Source organism: Plecotus auritus (assembly GCF_963455305.1).
Source record: "Plecotus auritus genome assembly, chromosome: 8".
Classification (NCBI taxonomy): Eukaryota; Metazoa; Chordata; class Mammalia; order Chiroptera; family Vespertilionidae; genus Plecotus; species Plecotus auritus.
The window spans coordinates 29,039,230-29,055,978 of NC_137782.1; the positions used below are offsets into that span (position 1 = coordinate 29,039,230).

The following is a 16,749-nucleotide window of genomic DNA, read 5'->3' on the forward strand; positions in this document are numbered from 1 at the left end:
GTCTTCTGTTATGCTGCTTCATACTGTGGTTGGAACCAAGATTATTAACATATTTAATGTGCTTAGTATCAGAGACAGTATGCCCAGTAAAACTATAAAATGAAAGAGAAACATGTAAACCTGTATTCATAAGGATATGAACCTGCCATGACTTCTTTCTTGCCTGCTTTGGACTATTTGACAAAGTTTGAATTGGTACACAGCACAGCTGACACACCAACATCGGGCACTGCAGTGACATATCATCATAAATTGACCAAATTCCACTTGAAGGATAAAATATTCACGATACAAGAAATCACATGGCATTGTGAAGAGAAAAAAACTAATCGGGAAATCATGCCACTAACTGTATTTAGTTTAGTGGGGGGACAAAAAAGAATAGAGGACATAGGTTGGGAAGGACACTTGAGGTTCTAGGCTTTAGTTCGCTATACATCCTTTAAGCAAATTAAACTTCTAGTTAACCCATCCATAAAGTGAATTCATTAAGCTAAATGATTTCCAAAGTCCATCTCAACTCTAGATCAGATCCTAGAAAAAGAAAAAAACAAGAAATCTAACATTTCAGATCCTTGTGAAGCCCAGGAAAAATATGAAATGCTAAAACATAGCAATGGTATTATAACTGTTCAGTATCAACAATGAACTAAATTAGGGCACTGTTACAATGGCAAGAAAATTAAATCTTCTCTATATCCCTGCAAACGGACACCAAGGTAGTTGAGCCTATGTTTGTAGTATTTTTTCATTACTGAAGACATGACTGAGTTAATACACAAAGAAAAGTCCAAACTGTCAGCTTTCAGTACTCCACATTCCCTTCTTTAATATGGCATTTTGTACTATATACATCAATGAAAATTTGAAACAAAAAGAACTTCAGTCAAACTCCCCTTCCTCCTCCAGCTTTATTGGATAGTTTAAAATTACATTTCTATTTTCTAAGACTTCAGTTGCTTTTTCCATCTGACTTTTAAAAACTGATTACATCAAATGAAACACAGTTGTCTAAGTGATATAGTATACAAAAATAACATCTTGATTTCTGTGAAAATGCATTTCTCTGCAATTCCTGAATAGCTCCAAATTATGCTTACTCTAAGCATAGATGTTTACTCTGGGTTTTAGATTTAGTCTTTGCAAAAAATGTGTTCTAAACCTTTGCCATCACCATCTGCGTATCCAGCATCAATGCTGTTAAGTTGTTCCTATTTAGGCTTTTATCCCGATTTTCCTCCCATAGACATTAACAGGCATATCTGTCTTTTTATTTTGTTTACTCCCACTCAACTGGATGTTCTAGGTAGGGCCTGATACAGATGTTACTTGATGTTACTTAATAGCTACTGAGGTCAGACAATCCAAGGCCATCATTATGCTAAAATTAAAGTTATTTATGGAAGCTCACAGACACTTCCAAAATTGTTTTTTACCTCCTACATGGGAACATATTTAACAAACCCAGAACGGGCTTACTGGTCTGATTCAATTCTTCCCATTCATCAATCCCTATTCACCAGTGGCATGGAAAGGGGGTTCTTTAACAAAGCATTATACATAACACCTCTACCAAACTAAACATAAACTTTTTTTGTAGTTAAATGCAGAAAGTCGATTTTTTTCCACCCCTTTCCTCCTTTTACATGGCAAGTAAAGCTCACTGGCCTGGGAGTAGCCTCTATCTGCCAACCTTTGGCCAGTGAAGAGGATTCAGAGAAAATAATACAACCATCAATCAGAAAAAGGAGGGGCGACAAAGGAAAATAATTAAGCTGTGGCCTCAATCGTGCATTCCCGTGCAAGGTGCCCTGATTCGCCACAGCGGTAACAGTTGACTTCACTTGTCTTGCTGCAGTTGATGGCTACATGACCAGTTTCACCACACCTAAAATAAATAAAAAATTACACAATGGTGTTCAGAAAATGTAAAACTGTACTAAAGAAATAGTCATTGCACCCCGGGCTGGTGTGGCTCAGTGAATGAGTGTTGACCTATGAACCAGGAAGTCAGGGTTCAATTCCCAGTTAGGGCACATGCCCAGGTTGTGGGTTCAGTACCCAGTTTGGGGCATGCAGGAGGCAGCCGATCAATTCTCATAATTGATGTTTCTGTCTCTCTCCTTCTCTCTTCCTCTCTGAAATACATAAAATAGTCATTGCGGAACAAAATGCAATGACAAGTGAATCAACATATTTTTGTTTTCATGACACTAAGTCTTATCATTAACCCCTAATCTAAAAGCAAGAAGGAATTAGATAACAAAGCTACTCAATTGTGTAGCAAAACCACAAAATTAAAAATTTTCACCAAAAGGTATAAACCAATATCAAAACCAAAAAACAGGCCAAGATGTTATATCTTTATGCAAAATAATTTCTAAGATTTCACAGGTATGTACATCTCAAAGCTTTTACCATTCTTATTTTTAAACACTGAACTGATTCACAAGGTCATTCCTTTTATAGCAAGTTTATCTCTAAAACAGTACCTGCAATGAGCATTTCCTGCAGCAACATTCTAACAACTTACCTATAGCACTTCACTTTGGTGCAGTCTTTTTGAATATGTCCAAATTCTCCACAAGAATAGCACTTCTGCTCATCTGCATGGTCACAGTCACGAGCCAGATGGCCTGGTTTGCCACAGTTGTAGCAGCATTGCTCTCGCTCTCTCTTGGGCTCCTTGCAGTCCTTGGCAATGTGGCCACCTCTACCGCAGTTATAGCAGGCTTCAACAATAAGAAAAAGAAGCAGACCAAGACTATAAAACCTTTACAAAATGTTGCTATGTTTTAAATCATACAACAGGAAACCTCAAGAGAAAAAAATCTTTTCAATGCTTTGTGCATGCTCACCTCTCCAAGTTCTAGAAGAATACGAGAAGTGTTAAATACTTACCATCCTCCTGAAGATCACAATCCTTGGCAAGATGACCAGACTCACCACAGCGATAACAGATGTCTGGAAGAGATGAGGAAACAAACTGGAAACCTATTTTGGGTAGAAACAAACAAAAACAAAATTTTTTTAACAAATTAGACCAGTCTTGATACTAATGAATATTCTACTACTTCAAAATTTTTTATTCGACAAAAATACCTCTATCCGAGGTAAAACCACCTCTGCCACGGCTTCTCATTCCACGACCACGGCCTCCACCAGTAGGGCATTCCCGGGCCCAGTGGCCAGATCGTCCACACTTGAAGCACTCATTGCTGCTCATGGCTGCAGTTAGATCTTCAAAATATTAAAAATAAGAACATTTGACCACTTGAAATTATTTTTAGCTTTTATTCCCCTTTTAGTGTGTTTTTGGATAACTATTCTGGGGGAAAAGCCAACAAATATATTGCTTAGAAAAATAACCACACAACTATATGCTTAGGCATTATACACCTAATTATGAAATATATTAAAAGTGAATAAAACATTATATATTTTCATATAATTCTCAATTGTTAAAAAAATAAGTTTATGCAATTTTCAGCGTATCAACGAACACTCATTAAACAATTAGTAATACCTCTTTCCAGGTCCAACTTAATGGACACATCTTCATGGTTATAAGCCAGTAAACTTTATTTTGGGCAAATGGAAGTCATTTACTGATAATAAAATTGGAATAACCCAAACCAATGGAGTTGTAGTGTGGATTCTGTGAGGGATAGGTGAAGAAAAATAATTTCTCTCCATAACCTTAGCACCTAACAGTGCCTAGTTATACTGAGCTCTTGCTTGCTGATTGAGTCTTCAGAGCAGATAAAATGCAGGATATAAATTTTCTCTATATATAGAGGGTACAGTATGTTAAAAACATTAGAACAGACCGGTTGATGTGCTCAGTGGTTGAACGTCGACCTATGAACCAGGAGTTCACGGTTCGATTCCAAGTTAGGGCACATGCCCAGGTTGAGGGCTTAACCCCAAGATGGGGGCCTGTAGGAGGCAGCCAATCAATGATTCTCATTACTGATGTTTCTATCTATCTCTCCCTTCCTCTCTGAAATCAATAAAAATATATTTAAAAAAATATATATGTATATAAGAAAAACAACAAAGTAGTAAACCAACATGCTGATACCATCTAAAGAACTGGGACCACTTATATTTTTTCTATTTTCAAATTTTTCTGTAATTTTATATTTAAAGCAAAACTCCTACCAAAGCAAGTGGATTTTATACTTTTTATATAACAATCTAAAAATAAACAGGCTATTCCTGGAACGAAATGGAAATGGAATGTTGCAGGACAAATTCCTAGTATAGTGGCTTTTAAAAAAGGAACTAGCTAAAAATAATGTAACCTTTACATTGCCATACTTCCATATCTAAACATTTTTACCCTTAATTCCAGTGTCAAGCAATGGTACACCAAGTTTTTTAAATACCCTCTCAAAGCCAAGCATAATTAGCACCATGACCTAGCAAAACATACTGTTTCAATTAAAATAGACAGGATAGTGGAATCATCCAAACACATCAAAGCACCAAAAGTCATTACATGGTGCATAAATGACTCATCAAGTTGTAGAAAAATTTAGTGACCAAAAACTTAAGCTAATGTTGAGTTTCAAAAGCTTCCATTGTCATTTTTTTAAAAAAATCAGTGTCTACTTATCCTAACTCTCTGCAATCAGATTCAGTATAAAATTTCAGAGGAATCTTTCTACCAACTCTTGCCACTTGTCATTAAAAAATCATGCAATATTCGTACTGGTCTAGGATACATAATGTACATTTCTAGTCAGAAGAAACCAGCCAGTGAAGATTAAAAATGTATTTTTGCAAAATTCGAGATTATGTTTGCTTTCTTATTACTGGTGTCAGTCTAAATCATGTAAAGTTCTAATTTCCACTTGAAAGAACAGTCAGAATGAAAAAAATGAATGGCACATAAAAATGATCACAGAGCCCTGACCGGTTTGGCTCAGTGGATAGAGCGTCGGCCTGTGGACTCAAGGGTCCCAGGTTCGATTACGGTCAAGGGTATGTACTTTGGTTGCAGGCACATACCCAGTAGGGAGTGTGCAGAAGGCAGCTGATTGATGTTTCTCTCATCGATGTTTCTAGCTCTCTCTCTCTCCCTCTCCCTTCCTCTCTGTGAAAAATCAATAAAATATATTAAAAAAATAGAAATAAATGTTCACAGAAAAAAAGCTGATTATGGTACTTCATCCTTCCCTCATTCCTATTTTCTTCATTCTGGAGTTTACAAAATGAACTGAAGTTTACAATCTTCTCCAATTTACAGTCAGAACAATTTGAGCACATTTACCTATTGCTCTCAATGAGTTCCTTACACAGAAACAATCACTACCTTATTATACAAGGTAATCCAGGCAATTTGAAATTTCCCAAGTATTTTAAAATTTAATATTTAAACAAGATACTATCTTTTAGAAAACATGACAATTCAACATGCATTTTTAAAACTAGAGAAATGGCCCAGCTGGCATGGCTCAGTGGTTGAGAGTCAACCTATGAATCAGGAGGTCACGGTTCAATTCTTGGTCAAGGCACATACCCAGGTTGAAGGCTCCATCCCTAGTGTAGGTGTGCAGGAGGCAGCTGATCAATGATTCTCTCTCATCAATGTTTCTCTCTCTCCCTCTCCTCCCTTCCTCTCTGAAATCAATAATAAAAATATATTTTTAAAAAAACTGTTTAAAGAAAAGATAGTTTGAGCAATCCCCACTTTAGACTGTTGCTTTAAAATAATCTGTTTATTTCACAATAGTAAAGTACAAATAAAATATATTATAATGAATCATCAGATTTTTATCAGTGGGATAAAGTCAGTAGTTAAAATTTTAGGTTTACTTTCTGCACAGAAATATTAAAATTAAGCTACTCAAGAACCGATTAACCTATATGTAGATTTTTCATGAACTCTTTTTTTCTTCTCCATTCATGGGACCCAGATCCAAAATGAACGGAGAAAAAAGAAATGACAGGAAAAGTAGTATTTTTGGAGAGCAGACAATTAGCTAAAATAACACTTTCAGATGAACAAAACACTCTACTTCCTCCTACCCTAATTCCTAATTGAAAGTTGGTCATAATGTGATTTCTCTATGAACTACAATTTTAGGAAAAGCAGTATTTCTCCAATTAGATTGCAATTAAACTATTCTGCAAAACAGACATGCACAGTTCAGTGGCAAAGGCAGAACTTTACACATTGAAACTAGTTTTAGATGTTTGTGTTAACATCAACAAATTTTATTCTCACATAAGGTTTTGAAAAAGCTCACTAGCTCCCTACCCAGTTTGGCTGGATAGAGCACCAGCCTGTGGACGTAAGGGTCCCGGGTCTGATTCCAGTCAAAGGCACATGCCTGGGTTGTGGGCTTGATCCCCAGTAGGGGGCATGTAGGAAGCAGCCAAGCAACGATTCTCGTCATTGATGTTTCTATCTCTCTCTCCCTCCCTCTCTGAAACCAATAAAAATATATTAAAAATAAACAAACCCACTAAATCTTAAAGGTAAAGAAAATATTCATTTCATTAATATTCCAAAGACCTATCATCAGTAGGGCACATCCCAGTGGGGCTCAGGTAATGTGTATGCAACCTGCCTTCTCCCCTTTGGCTCAATCACAGCCAATCAGCTGGTCTACACTTTCATTCAGCCCCTTGTGACAGATTTATCTTCCTTACTTAGTAACATTAAACCAACTGATTCCTATTATGTTTTAGAGCAGCAGTCACCAACCTTTCGGACCTCACGACCACCAGTGGTCCGTGGACCACCAGTTGGCGACGGGTTTAGAGGCACGCTGCTTATGGGGGAGGGGGGGGTCCTTATCCTAATCATCATATACAGATTGCATTTAGCCAAGAGGTCTTTAAAGAATTTCATGCTATTCCTTAGGAAAACTAGAGGAAGTAAAGTAAGACAGAACTGAGACTTCAGGCTTCGTGATTCTCAAGGCCTATGACTGCTCTTGGCTAGAATTTTGCTGCACTGTCCTGCCTCTGCCCCCTCCACCTGTCACAACCTTTCCCAATCTTCAAGGGCCAACTTAAATGCCAACTCTATAAAAAAATCTGACATCTCCCAGCCTGGAACTCTCCTTCCTATTAAGACTCAGGACAGTTTGTTAATATCTGTCTGATGGCACTACTATATTTGCCTTTTATCACATTCCTTTAGGGCAGAGACCAAGTAATTCATCATTGAATCCTCACAACACCCCATGATTATCCTTTAGTAGTTATAGTATAACTCAATATTTTAACTGCTTTTGGCCGGGGGGTGTGTGTGAAAGGCCTAACAGTCATTTGCTAAATGAAACAAATTGTGTTTCTTGTATAGACCCAATCCAATCAAACTGAGTACTGAAAATAAAATACCTAAATTCTTGCTATCAAGTCACTGTACCATTAGTTTAAAGCAGCAATTTTCAACCAATGGCACATGTAAAATAATTACTAAAATTCTGCAGCATACAAAAAAATATATTAATTTAGTCAGGTACTGCATGTTTTAAAAATTCTCAGGGACTAGCTGGTTTGGCTCAGTGGATAGAGCTTCAGCCTGGGGACTGAAGGGTCCAGGGTTTGATTCGATCAAGGGCACAAGCCCGGGTTGTGGGCTCGATCCCCAGTAGAGGGCGTGCAGGAGACAGCCGATCAATGATTCCCTCTCATCATTGATGTTTCTCTCTCTCCCTCTCCCTTCCTCTCTGAAATCAATAAAAAATATAAAAATTCTTAGGGTGCATCAGCTAAAAAATTGCTGGTTTAAAGCAATAATGTCTTTCAATTAGGTACCCATTAAGGATAGACTACCACCACTCTAATATTTCAGACTAATAAAATCTACTACGTAACAGAAACTTTTCACTCCAGGTTACTAAAAAAGTTAGCAGCCAAGCCAGGATCCCTAACTTGCCACCCAGGCTCTTCCTATTACTCCAAGAATTCACATCCTCAGTAATATTTTACAGAATGCTACAAAACTCACATACATACTAACTTACAAGACAAAATACTGTATTTTCACTGTTGTCAGGCAGTAGGAGAGCATATATTTTCTTCCTTTTGCTGCTAAAAATCATAGCAGTATCTTGTATCCCTACACAGCAAGATTTGGAGATCATAGGTAACTCTGGGTTAACCATATGAACCAGCTTAAGGATCTGCTTGCTGTGTCACCTCAGACCCCTTCTGTCCTTATTTGGAAAAGGATGATAAAACTGATCTGTGATGAGAATTATTGCTAGGTGTCTAGTGCTTAATAGATTCTAAATTTTAAAAACTGCAAGGGCCCTAACTGGTTTGGCTCAATGGATAGAGCGTCGGCCTGCGGACTGAAGGGTTCCAGGTTCGATTCCGGTCAAGGGCATGTACCTTGGTTGCGGGCACATACCCAGTAGGGGGTGTGCAGGAGGCAGCTGATTGATGTTTCTCTCTCATCGATGTTTCTAACTCTCTCTCCCTCTCCCTTTCTCTCTGTAAGAAATCAATAAAATATATTTAAAAAAAAAAACTGCAAGTGTTTATGTCCTCTGCTTATATAGTTTCTTTTCTGTTCCTCCCCCAATTAAGTTAGACTGCTTAAAAGTAGATAGAACTCAGTCTAACGTCTATATAGCAGGCTTAGAGCAGGCAAACTCTGCATATACTCAACTTCCCCATCTCATAAAGTCTACTTTCAGAATGGAATGAAGAGAATTATAGCCCTAGCTGGTTTGGCTCAGTGCATAGAGCTTCAGCCTGTGGACTGAAGGGTCCTTGGTTCGATTGCGGTCAAGGGCATATGCCTGGGTTTCAGGTTCGATCCACAGTAGGGGGCGTGCAGGAGGCAGCCGATCAATGATTCTCTCTCATCATTGATGTTTCTCTCTCTCCCTCTCTGAAAATCAATAAAAATAAAGTTTTTAAGTGACTTGGGCTTAATGTGATTTAATTAGTTATGCCCAACTTAAAAAAAAAAAGAATTATAAATGACTTCATTTTTTCAACAGATTACCTGTTTTCATTTCGATTTTTGCGTGTCAAATTTTCATGACACAAACCACACCTAAAGATGGTAAGAGCACAGGGCAATCAGGCAATAGTACTATAGGCAGTCAAGATCCTGCTTGAAAAGATTGAAGATTCACTTAGTGTAAACTAAGAGATCTATTTTACAGATTTTGCACTCATCTAGGCTTTAAGATTTAAATCCTGGAATTGGTATCAAAACACAAATGGTTATACTGATTTGTCTTCATTAATGTTAGTAATTGAACCATATTTTTGGTACTAAGAACAAAGCCAGTAAACTACTTAAATCTTAACAGTACATGCCCAAGACTAACAATGAGTTCTGTAACTCACTCCACAAATATATTAAAAAAAAAAAAAAAAAAAAGTAGCAAAAGGAAAGTGTGTGTGTGTGTGTGGGGGGAAGCCTGCTAGCTTTATTTTTTTATATGACTTTCCTAACACAGCTATATATATTCACCTTAGGGTTATCCTTGACTCATCCAACATTACTGACCTAACTGCATTCATAGTAGAGCTGTAGAGCTTTAGGCCCATGAATGTACCCACTCATTTTTATGCTCTAATGAATCAGTTTAGTGTTCCAACAGGGTACTGAAACACTTCAGACTATTAGCAAAAACAAACTACAGATGATAAACTGGAGGGAAGTTATATTGTGTATTACCTGCATTCTGACCAGAATAATGGAGAACAGAGTACAATACTGGGAGCAATTCTATGTTCTTATCCTGGTTCCTGCATTTACTACATGACCTTGATTAGTATTTACATACACTGCTGTCTGCCCTCGTTACCCCCGAAGGGTTTTCATTAATAGCTAAATATCTACTATGAGTCAAGGGTTAATAAACATATTATCTATAATCCTCACAAACCTGCAAGTTATGTACTCTTGCTCCCATTTTACTGACAAAGAAACTGGAGATCTGAGACAAGTGACTTACCCAAAGCCTTATAACTAGAAAGTTCTCAAGTTAGCATTTCAACAGTCTTCTGCAGAGTCCTTTGCTAGGGTTAAGTGGTAATAAAGTACAGGAAAATGCTATCATCAGAAAAATACACCAATTCACTCCCTACTTCAAAAATATTATACAGCATATTACTGCTATATAGCAAGTAACTGTAAAGCACGTTAACTTAAATTTTAATGCAAAGTTATCTGTTCTATAGTTCTATACTTAAAATATATTTCAAAACTCTTATTTAAAAATCCACAGCCATAAATGAATTTATTCATAGTATACAATCACACAGCTTTCCTGATTTCTTTTTTTAATTTATTGATTTCCAAGAGAGAGAAGTTAATTTTTTGTACCACTTATTTATGCATTCATTGGTTGATACTTGTATGTGCTCTGACCAGATATCAAACCCACAACCTTGCTTACTGGGATGATGCTCTAACCAACTATGTACCCAGCCAGGGCTCGTGGCAACCTGATTTCACCCATTAATGCTCTCATTTGCAATTATGGAACACCACCAGGTAATCACTGCACCATACTCTCATACTTCTAATTAATAGACTCCACTGGCTTACAACTTGAATTTTGGTGGCCACAAGCTCTCATTTTATTCCAGAAGCTTTTTACTTACATCATGAAAAGGGTGCAGTTTACTCCAGTCTCCTTACTGCAATAGTATCTGACACTGCCAGAATAGTTCTATTAAGTGAGATGGTAGAGAAAGAGCGTTCTCCACATAGCAGGCCAGGATGCCTTGGCATCAGTCTCCTGGCTCTCCACTTACTGTCAGGAGGCCAGGAAGAGGAAAGGAGCCAATTTTAAAAAAATAAAAAACTCTCACTCCTGCAGGGGAGAAAAGCAAAAGCAAAATCTCTTTTTGTGGTCAAGTGTTTAACCAACAGACCTATTTTTCCAATTACGGGAACACCTCATATACATTGTAGGTTTGGTTCCAGATCACAGCAATAAATCTTTTAATCTTTTTGCTGGAGGGTCTTGTTTTCTTTTATATATATATATATATATATATATATATATATATATATATATATATATATATATATGTATTTTTTATTGATTTCAGAGAGGAAGGGAGGCAGGAGAGAGAAACATTAATGATGAGACTCATTGATCGGCTGCCTCCTGCACGCCCCCGAATGGGATCGAGCCTACAACCCGGGCATGTGCTCTTGACTGGAATCGAACCTGGGACCCTTCAGTCCGCAGGCCAAGCTCTATCCACAGAGCCAAACCAACCAGGGCGGGTCTTGTTTTCAATTTGTAAAAATCGTAACATCTGCTGTAATAAGGTGAGGTATGCCTGAGGTTGAATTGTGGCTCTATTGCTTGTAAGCACTGATTTGGTACCTTCTCATGTACATACCACATATTCTTATTAGATTTTAAAAGATAAAAAGAATACAGTCATAAAATCACATTACAAAACCATTTATGATACCTTAAAAAAGATATCACTCTGCCTGTTCCAGGTATGCAAATGCTGGTGTAATAATTGACCCTTGATTTTCCACCAATTTGGCTCATACGGTTAGCTTTTTTAAAAATACTGTTGCCAAGAGTTGCAATTTAGAAAGAAAAATTCTTTGTCCAGCTCTTGGGATCTAGTAAGTTATTCCTTTTTTATTCCAGCACAGAGCTCCTTGTAGGCAAGAATCAGGTTCAACAAACTAAAAAGAGCATGCACCTATGTATGCGGCATTTTGTAGGTGTTTGATTAAGCCATGATCAGTGGTTTTTTAAAACTATTTGAAAATAATTGCTTTGGGAGGGGGGGCTAAGAGGTAGAACTTCATTTCATACATTTTTTAAAACCCTCAAATTCTAACTTATAATTTATGGTGCTTAAGCAAAAAAGGAGCAAAGCTGTTGATTTAACTGATTAAAGAGAAAGTGATGCAGAAATTAACTGGTTATGTTTCTCTCTAAAACTGGGTCATATAACAGGAAAAAAGAAAAACCTATTTTTAAAAACTTGAAATTTGGGGAAAAAAAAAAAAACTTGAAATTTGGGGGCAAGATGATATAATTAATCCTCCTTCACCTTAAAAGAAACAAAAAATGAAAACAGACTTTTACACACTATCTGAAGTCACAATGAACAATGTTTTCTTTTTCTAAGACCCCCTTTACCCCCATGAACAGATGTCACTTCCTTGGAAGTGCCCTGTGTCTGAGGCCACGTGGTTAACATGTGGCAACAAGCAAAATCCTTACCCATAATAAAATTAACATGAGAACCCAAATGTGGGCGATGATGCCTTTCTAAAATAGGTTTTCACATTTGGAAAATCTAGATGGAGGCTGGCTAATTAACCACGTCTCACTTTTAAACAGTATTGGTTTAATTAATCAAATAAATGATGCTATGATTTTGGAGGTTTGGCTATTTGTTCCCTTTGATAACGAGATTTTTTAAAAGGGCCCTCTAACTTAAATAAGTGTTGATTCATGAAAGCGAGCCCCTTTTCCAATTGTAATGTAAGACAAGTAAATTAACGCTTGACTATAAAAATTCAAGAGTCGGAAAGCTATCAAGTATGCAGAGTATAATTCCAGACTTTCAGGCCTTCCAGCGGAGTGTACCACCCCCTAAACGCAAGAACTTCTTCAAGGACCCTTTCCTAGGCCCATTCTGAACCCTTGGCACATGGCCCGCCAGCCCATTACACCAGCACATGGCCTGCATTAAGTACCCAACCCCATCCCCCTCGATCCGCACCGAGGGCCTTTTCCCACCACAAGGCCTCCTTTTAATAAGTTCCCGCCAAAATGACCCTCCGTCCCGCATTCCGAGACCCTCGAAGTCTCAGAGCCTCAGTCCCAAAAGCGCACGAGCCAGGGCCTCATTTGCTGTAAAGGCTATGGCCTGGGGTGCGGCCTTAGCACTGAGAGAGGCCACGACGCGCGGGGACCCAGCTTCCCAGGACGGAAGGAAGGGCGGGAGGGTACCCCGACTGCAGGAGGCCGGAAACTTGGCCCGGAGACGGCGGTGGCAGCCGAGTTTCCCGCCTGACGCAGCAGTGGAAAAGGCTAAAGTGAGGCCGCCATCGCCGCCTCACCGCTCCCTGCCCTCTTCGTCCGCCTCGGACACGGGCCCACAGCGCGGTTTTCCCCTACCGTCACTCCCGATCCTCACCTTCTGCGTCTGGGCAGGCCCGCAGCGACGGAGAACGAGATGCAGGCCGAAGTAAGCGGCTCACAAGGTAGCGGCTGTTTATTTTCAGGAGGGTCCTTGCCTGCGCCACACGCTGGTCTGCACACGGCCCCACACACGCCGCTGCGCACGGCTCTCCGCCGCCTCGCCCACGCGGCCAATCAGTGCACACGGCTCGGACGGCCAATCAGAGCCTCTCGCCGGGAAGACAGCCCAGCCTAAGGGCGGGATGGGGCCGCGCGGGGCTGTTTTCTTCCGCGCTCCTCGGTCTTTCTAGCAGTTCTCCGCGCGCGCGGCCCTTATTTCTGGGCTTTCCAGTCACCGTCCCCTCTCGCGGCTTTCTCGCTTATTCCACACCCCGCCGGGCCGGGGGAGGGGTGGCAAGCCTGTGTGTCCCGCCCTCGGCGATCTCTCCCCTCAGCTCGCGAGGAGGGATGCCAGGGAACGGGTCTGTGATTAGCGTGGGACCGGGACAAACTCCTTCCCCTTCTTGTGCTCCGAAAAGAGTGTCGGCCCTTGGACTCTTGCCTTGGCCGCGCTTCAGAGGCAGGCCCCGATTCGTGATACATCAGTTTGGGGGGAAAGTGGTCTGTCATGTCACAGAAGAGGCTGGGGCTGTAGGCCGCAGGCCGTGAAATTTGTTTTAGTGTTTGTGTGAGCCAGGGCAGAGCCCAGAAAAACTGCCTGCTTTCACCTATAGGACCCATATACCCGCCTCAAAATAAATGGCCCACGAGGGAAAGGCGCCAGCCTTGGGGAAGGTGTGAAGATGCTGGCGCTGAGACTTAACCTAAGCCTTCCAACAAACCTTGTGCCTGGTTTAGAGTATTTATTTTTTTTTAAATATATATATATATATTTTAAAAATATATTTTATTGATTTTTTACAGAGAGGAAGGGAGAGGGATAGAGAGTTAGAAACATCGATGAGAGAGAAACATCGATCAGCTGCCTCCTGCACACCCCCCACTGGGTATGTGCCCACAACCAAGGTACATGCCCTTGACCAGAATCGAACCTGGGACCTTTCAGTCTGCAAGCCGATGCTCTATCCACTAAGCCAAAGCGGCTAGGGCTAGAATATTTATGATCATTCCCTGTGACCTAAAGGTGGAATAGTGAGTGCTAGGCCCTAGCTCAGCCTTGGGCAAACTACGGCCTGCGGGCCGGATCCGGCTGTTCTATCCGGTTCTCTTGCTCTCCCCTCCGCTCCTTTACTTTGAATTTATATTAGTTCACACAAACACTCCATCTATGCTTTTGTTCCAGCCCTCCGGTCCAGTTTAAGAACCCATTGTGGCCCTCGAGTCAAAAAGTTTGCCCACCCCTGCTCTAGCTGCTAGGGGATCCATCTAGCCTGGGCTTTTACAATCAGAATTGATTGGCCTTTAGATCTGGTGTTTTCTCCGAAAGAGATTGCATATATACACTGAGTGGCCAGGTTATTATGATCTCTGAACGCATAATAATCTGGCCACTCAGTGTATATACTATATAATAAAAGGCTAATATGCAAATTGTCCCCTGACCAGGAGTTCCACCAGCAGGCAGGCCAGCCAACTGCCCATGTCTCCACCCCCTGGCCAGGCGGGCCGGACCCCACCCATACATGAATTCATGCACCGGGCCTCTAATATCTATATATCTGCGTTCAGAGACCATAATAATCTGGCCACTCAGTGTATGTGTGTGTGTGTTCATAGATACTGTTAAGATGACATCAACTTACATTGTTCAATGCGAACTAAAGAATTACAGAATTTTGCATAATTTTTGTGTAATGAAAAAGAAAGGAAGGCCCGGCTTGTGTGGCCCAGTGATTGAGCATCGACCTACAAACCAGGAGGTCACAGGCCCGGGTTGTGGGCTCTATCCCCAGTGTGGGGCATGCAGAAGGCAGCCCATGATGATTCTCTCTCATCATTGATGTTTCTCTCCTCACTTCCTCTCTGAAATCAACAAAAATATATTTAAAAAAACAACAACAATGAAGTGTCATCTCCAGTCTCTTGAACTTTAAAAGGTCCTGAAATTACTATAGTCTCATACAGACTTAAAATGCAGCTTGAGATTAGTATGCAACCTATGTTGTTGGCTGGTATATCCCAGTAATGTCCATTTTATCCTTTAATGACTATCTTATTCTTTGCCCTAGTTTCAACTCATTTAATCCTTCCAGTCTCAAGGTAGTGTGACTTTTTGAATTATGTTTGTGAAGAGGCAGTAAAGTAGTTAAGAGCCATAGGTATTAAGGGTCAGGTATTAAAGCTGGGTTCAAATCACTAGGGCTTACTTAGTCATTGTAAAGCATTTAGCAGATTGTCAACATAAAGAGGGAATGGATGATTTCATTCTTAAAAAAATTTTTAATTTGAAGTCTTAAGACCTCTGCTCTTTTTTTTAATGTGTTTTTTTTTTTAATTTCAGAGAGGAATGGAGAGGGGAGAAGCAGAGAGAAATGAAACATCAATGATGAGAGAATCATCAATCGGCTGCCTCCTGCACACTGGGGATCAAACCGGCAACCTGGGCATGTGCTCTGACCGGAAATCAAACCATGACCTCCTGGTTCATAGGTCCATGCTCAACCACTGAGCAACACCGGCTGGGCAAGGGGATGGACTATTTTAAAGACTAATGATATTTTTTAAATATTTGTTGACTAACACAATTTAAAGTTAACATTTTAAAATTCAGAATATATGCTGCCATAAAAAAGAAGGAATTCTTACCATTTGTAGCAACCTGGATGGAATTGGAGAACATTATGCTAAGTGAAATAAGCCAGTCAATGAAAGAAAAATAGCACATGATCTCACTCATTTGTGGATAACAAAAAACATTATAAACTGATGAACAAAAAGATAGATACAGAGGCAGTAAAGCATCAAACAGACTGTCAAATTACAGCGAGAAGGTTAGGGAGAGGTGGGGGAAATAAGAGATCAAACGAAGGACTTATATGCATGCATATAAGAATAACCAACGGGTGCAAAACATTGGGGAGTGAGGGCATGTATGGGAGTGGGGTGGGGGGGGCAATGGTAAGATATGTACACATATAATACCTTAATAAAAAATAAAATAAAATTCAGAATAAAAAGGCCCCATTTCCAATAAGATTGAATTGTCTACCACTTGATGTATTGAGTTGTAGCACGGGAGTTACCAACAATATAACAGCGTTTTGTTACCAATAAGCTTACACAGCTTTATAGACTTCCCCTCCCTGACTGATTAATGTTTATAATATCTAGAGGTAATGAATATTATAATTGCAGTCATTTTAGTAGTGCTTTCCTAAGTGAGTCAGTGTAATGTGTCAAAGGTTCAGAAATAGCCAAAATAAAACCAAAGAGTCACTGAAGTAGTAATTGGTAAAAATTTACAGTGCACATGCCACAAAGACAGTTTATAGACTAGGAGCACTCAAATGAGCTGCAGGGGTTTATCGTTACAAAGCAGCTTATGCAGTGAGAAAGTAGTGTTTTTGCAGTGATTGGTAATTAAGCTAAATTAATGACTAAACTGGTTTTATCTGCTTAGGGAATCTTCAACGTTGGTCTCTGTTTGCCTTTGATTTTAACAAGTGCAAGAGGCTAGGTAGGA

The 16,749-nt window shown here is 39.7% G+C and overlaps 1 protein-coding gene across 4 annotated transcripts; it reads right to left on the bottom strand.

Annotated features, from left to right (window-relative positions):
- Positions 1–803: 803 nt before the first annotated feature.
- On the bottom strand, positions 804–13,297 carry CNBP (CCHC-type zinc finger nucleic acid binding protein). 4 transcript variants are annotated; one of them, XM_080682949.1, is made up of 5 exons: positions 13,123–13,297; positions 3,124–3,240; positions 2,902–2,994; positions 2,534–2,732; positions 804–1,888 (listed from the first exon to the last, which is right to left on the bottom strand). In XM_080682949.1, exons 2-5 carry the CDS (start codon positions 3,224–3,226, stop codon positions 1,771–1,773), a joined length of 513 nt encoding a protein of 170 aa, XP_080539075.1. In that variant the 5' UTR covers positions 3,227–3,240; positions 13,123–13,297; the 3' UTR covers positions 804–1,770. The 4 variants fall into 4 exon arrangements, with proteins under 4 accessions (XP_080539075.1, XP_080539073.1, XP_080539074.1 ...); XM_080682947.1 differs by having other exon boundaries at positions 3,103–3,240; positions 13,123–13,287; XM_080682948.1 differs by having other exon boundaries at positions 2,534–2,735; positions 13,123–13,275.
- Between the last annotated feature and the right edge of the window lie 3,452 nt (positions 13,298–16,749).

What these genes read in the sequence shown, in the direction of transcription:
- CNBP (XM_080682950.1), bottom strand. Translation starts at nt 3,226, where the DNA reads ATGAGCAGCAATGAGTGCTTCAAGTGTGGACGATCTGGCCACTGGGCC. An exon ending in TTGTGATCTTCAGGAGGATG is followed by an intron (nt 2,736 to 2,901) that starts GTAAGTATTTAA and finishes TTCTTATTGTTG; the next exon opens with AAGCCTGCTATAACTGCGGT. An exon ending in ACCAAAGTGAAGTGCTATAG is followed by an intron (nt 1,889 to 2,533) that starts GTAAGTTGTTAG and finishes TATTTATTTTAG; the next exon opens with GTGTGGTGAAACTGGTCATG.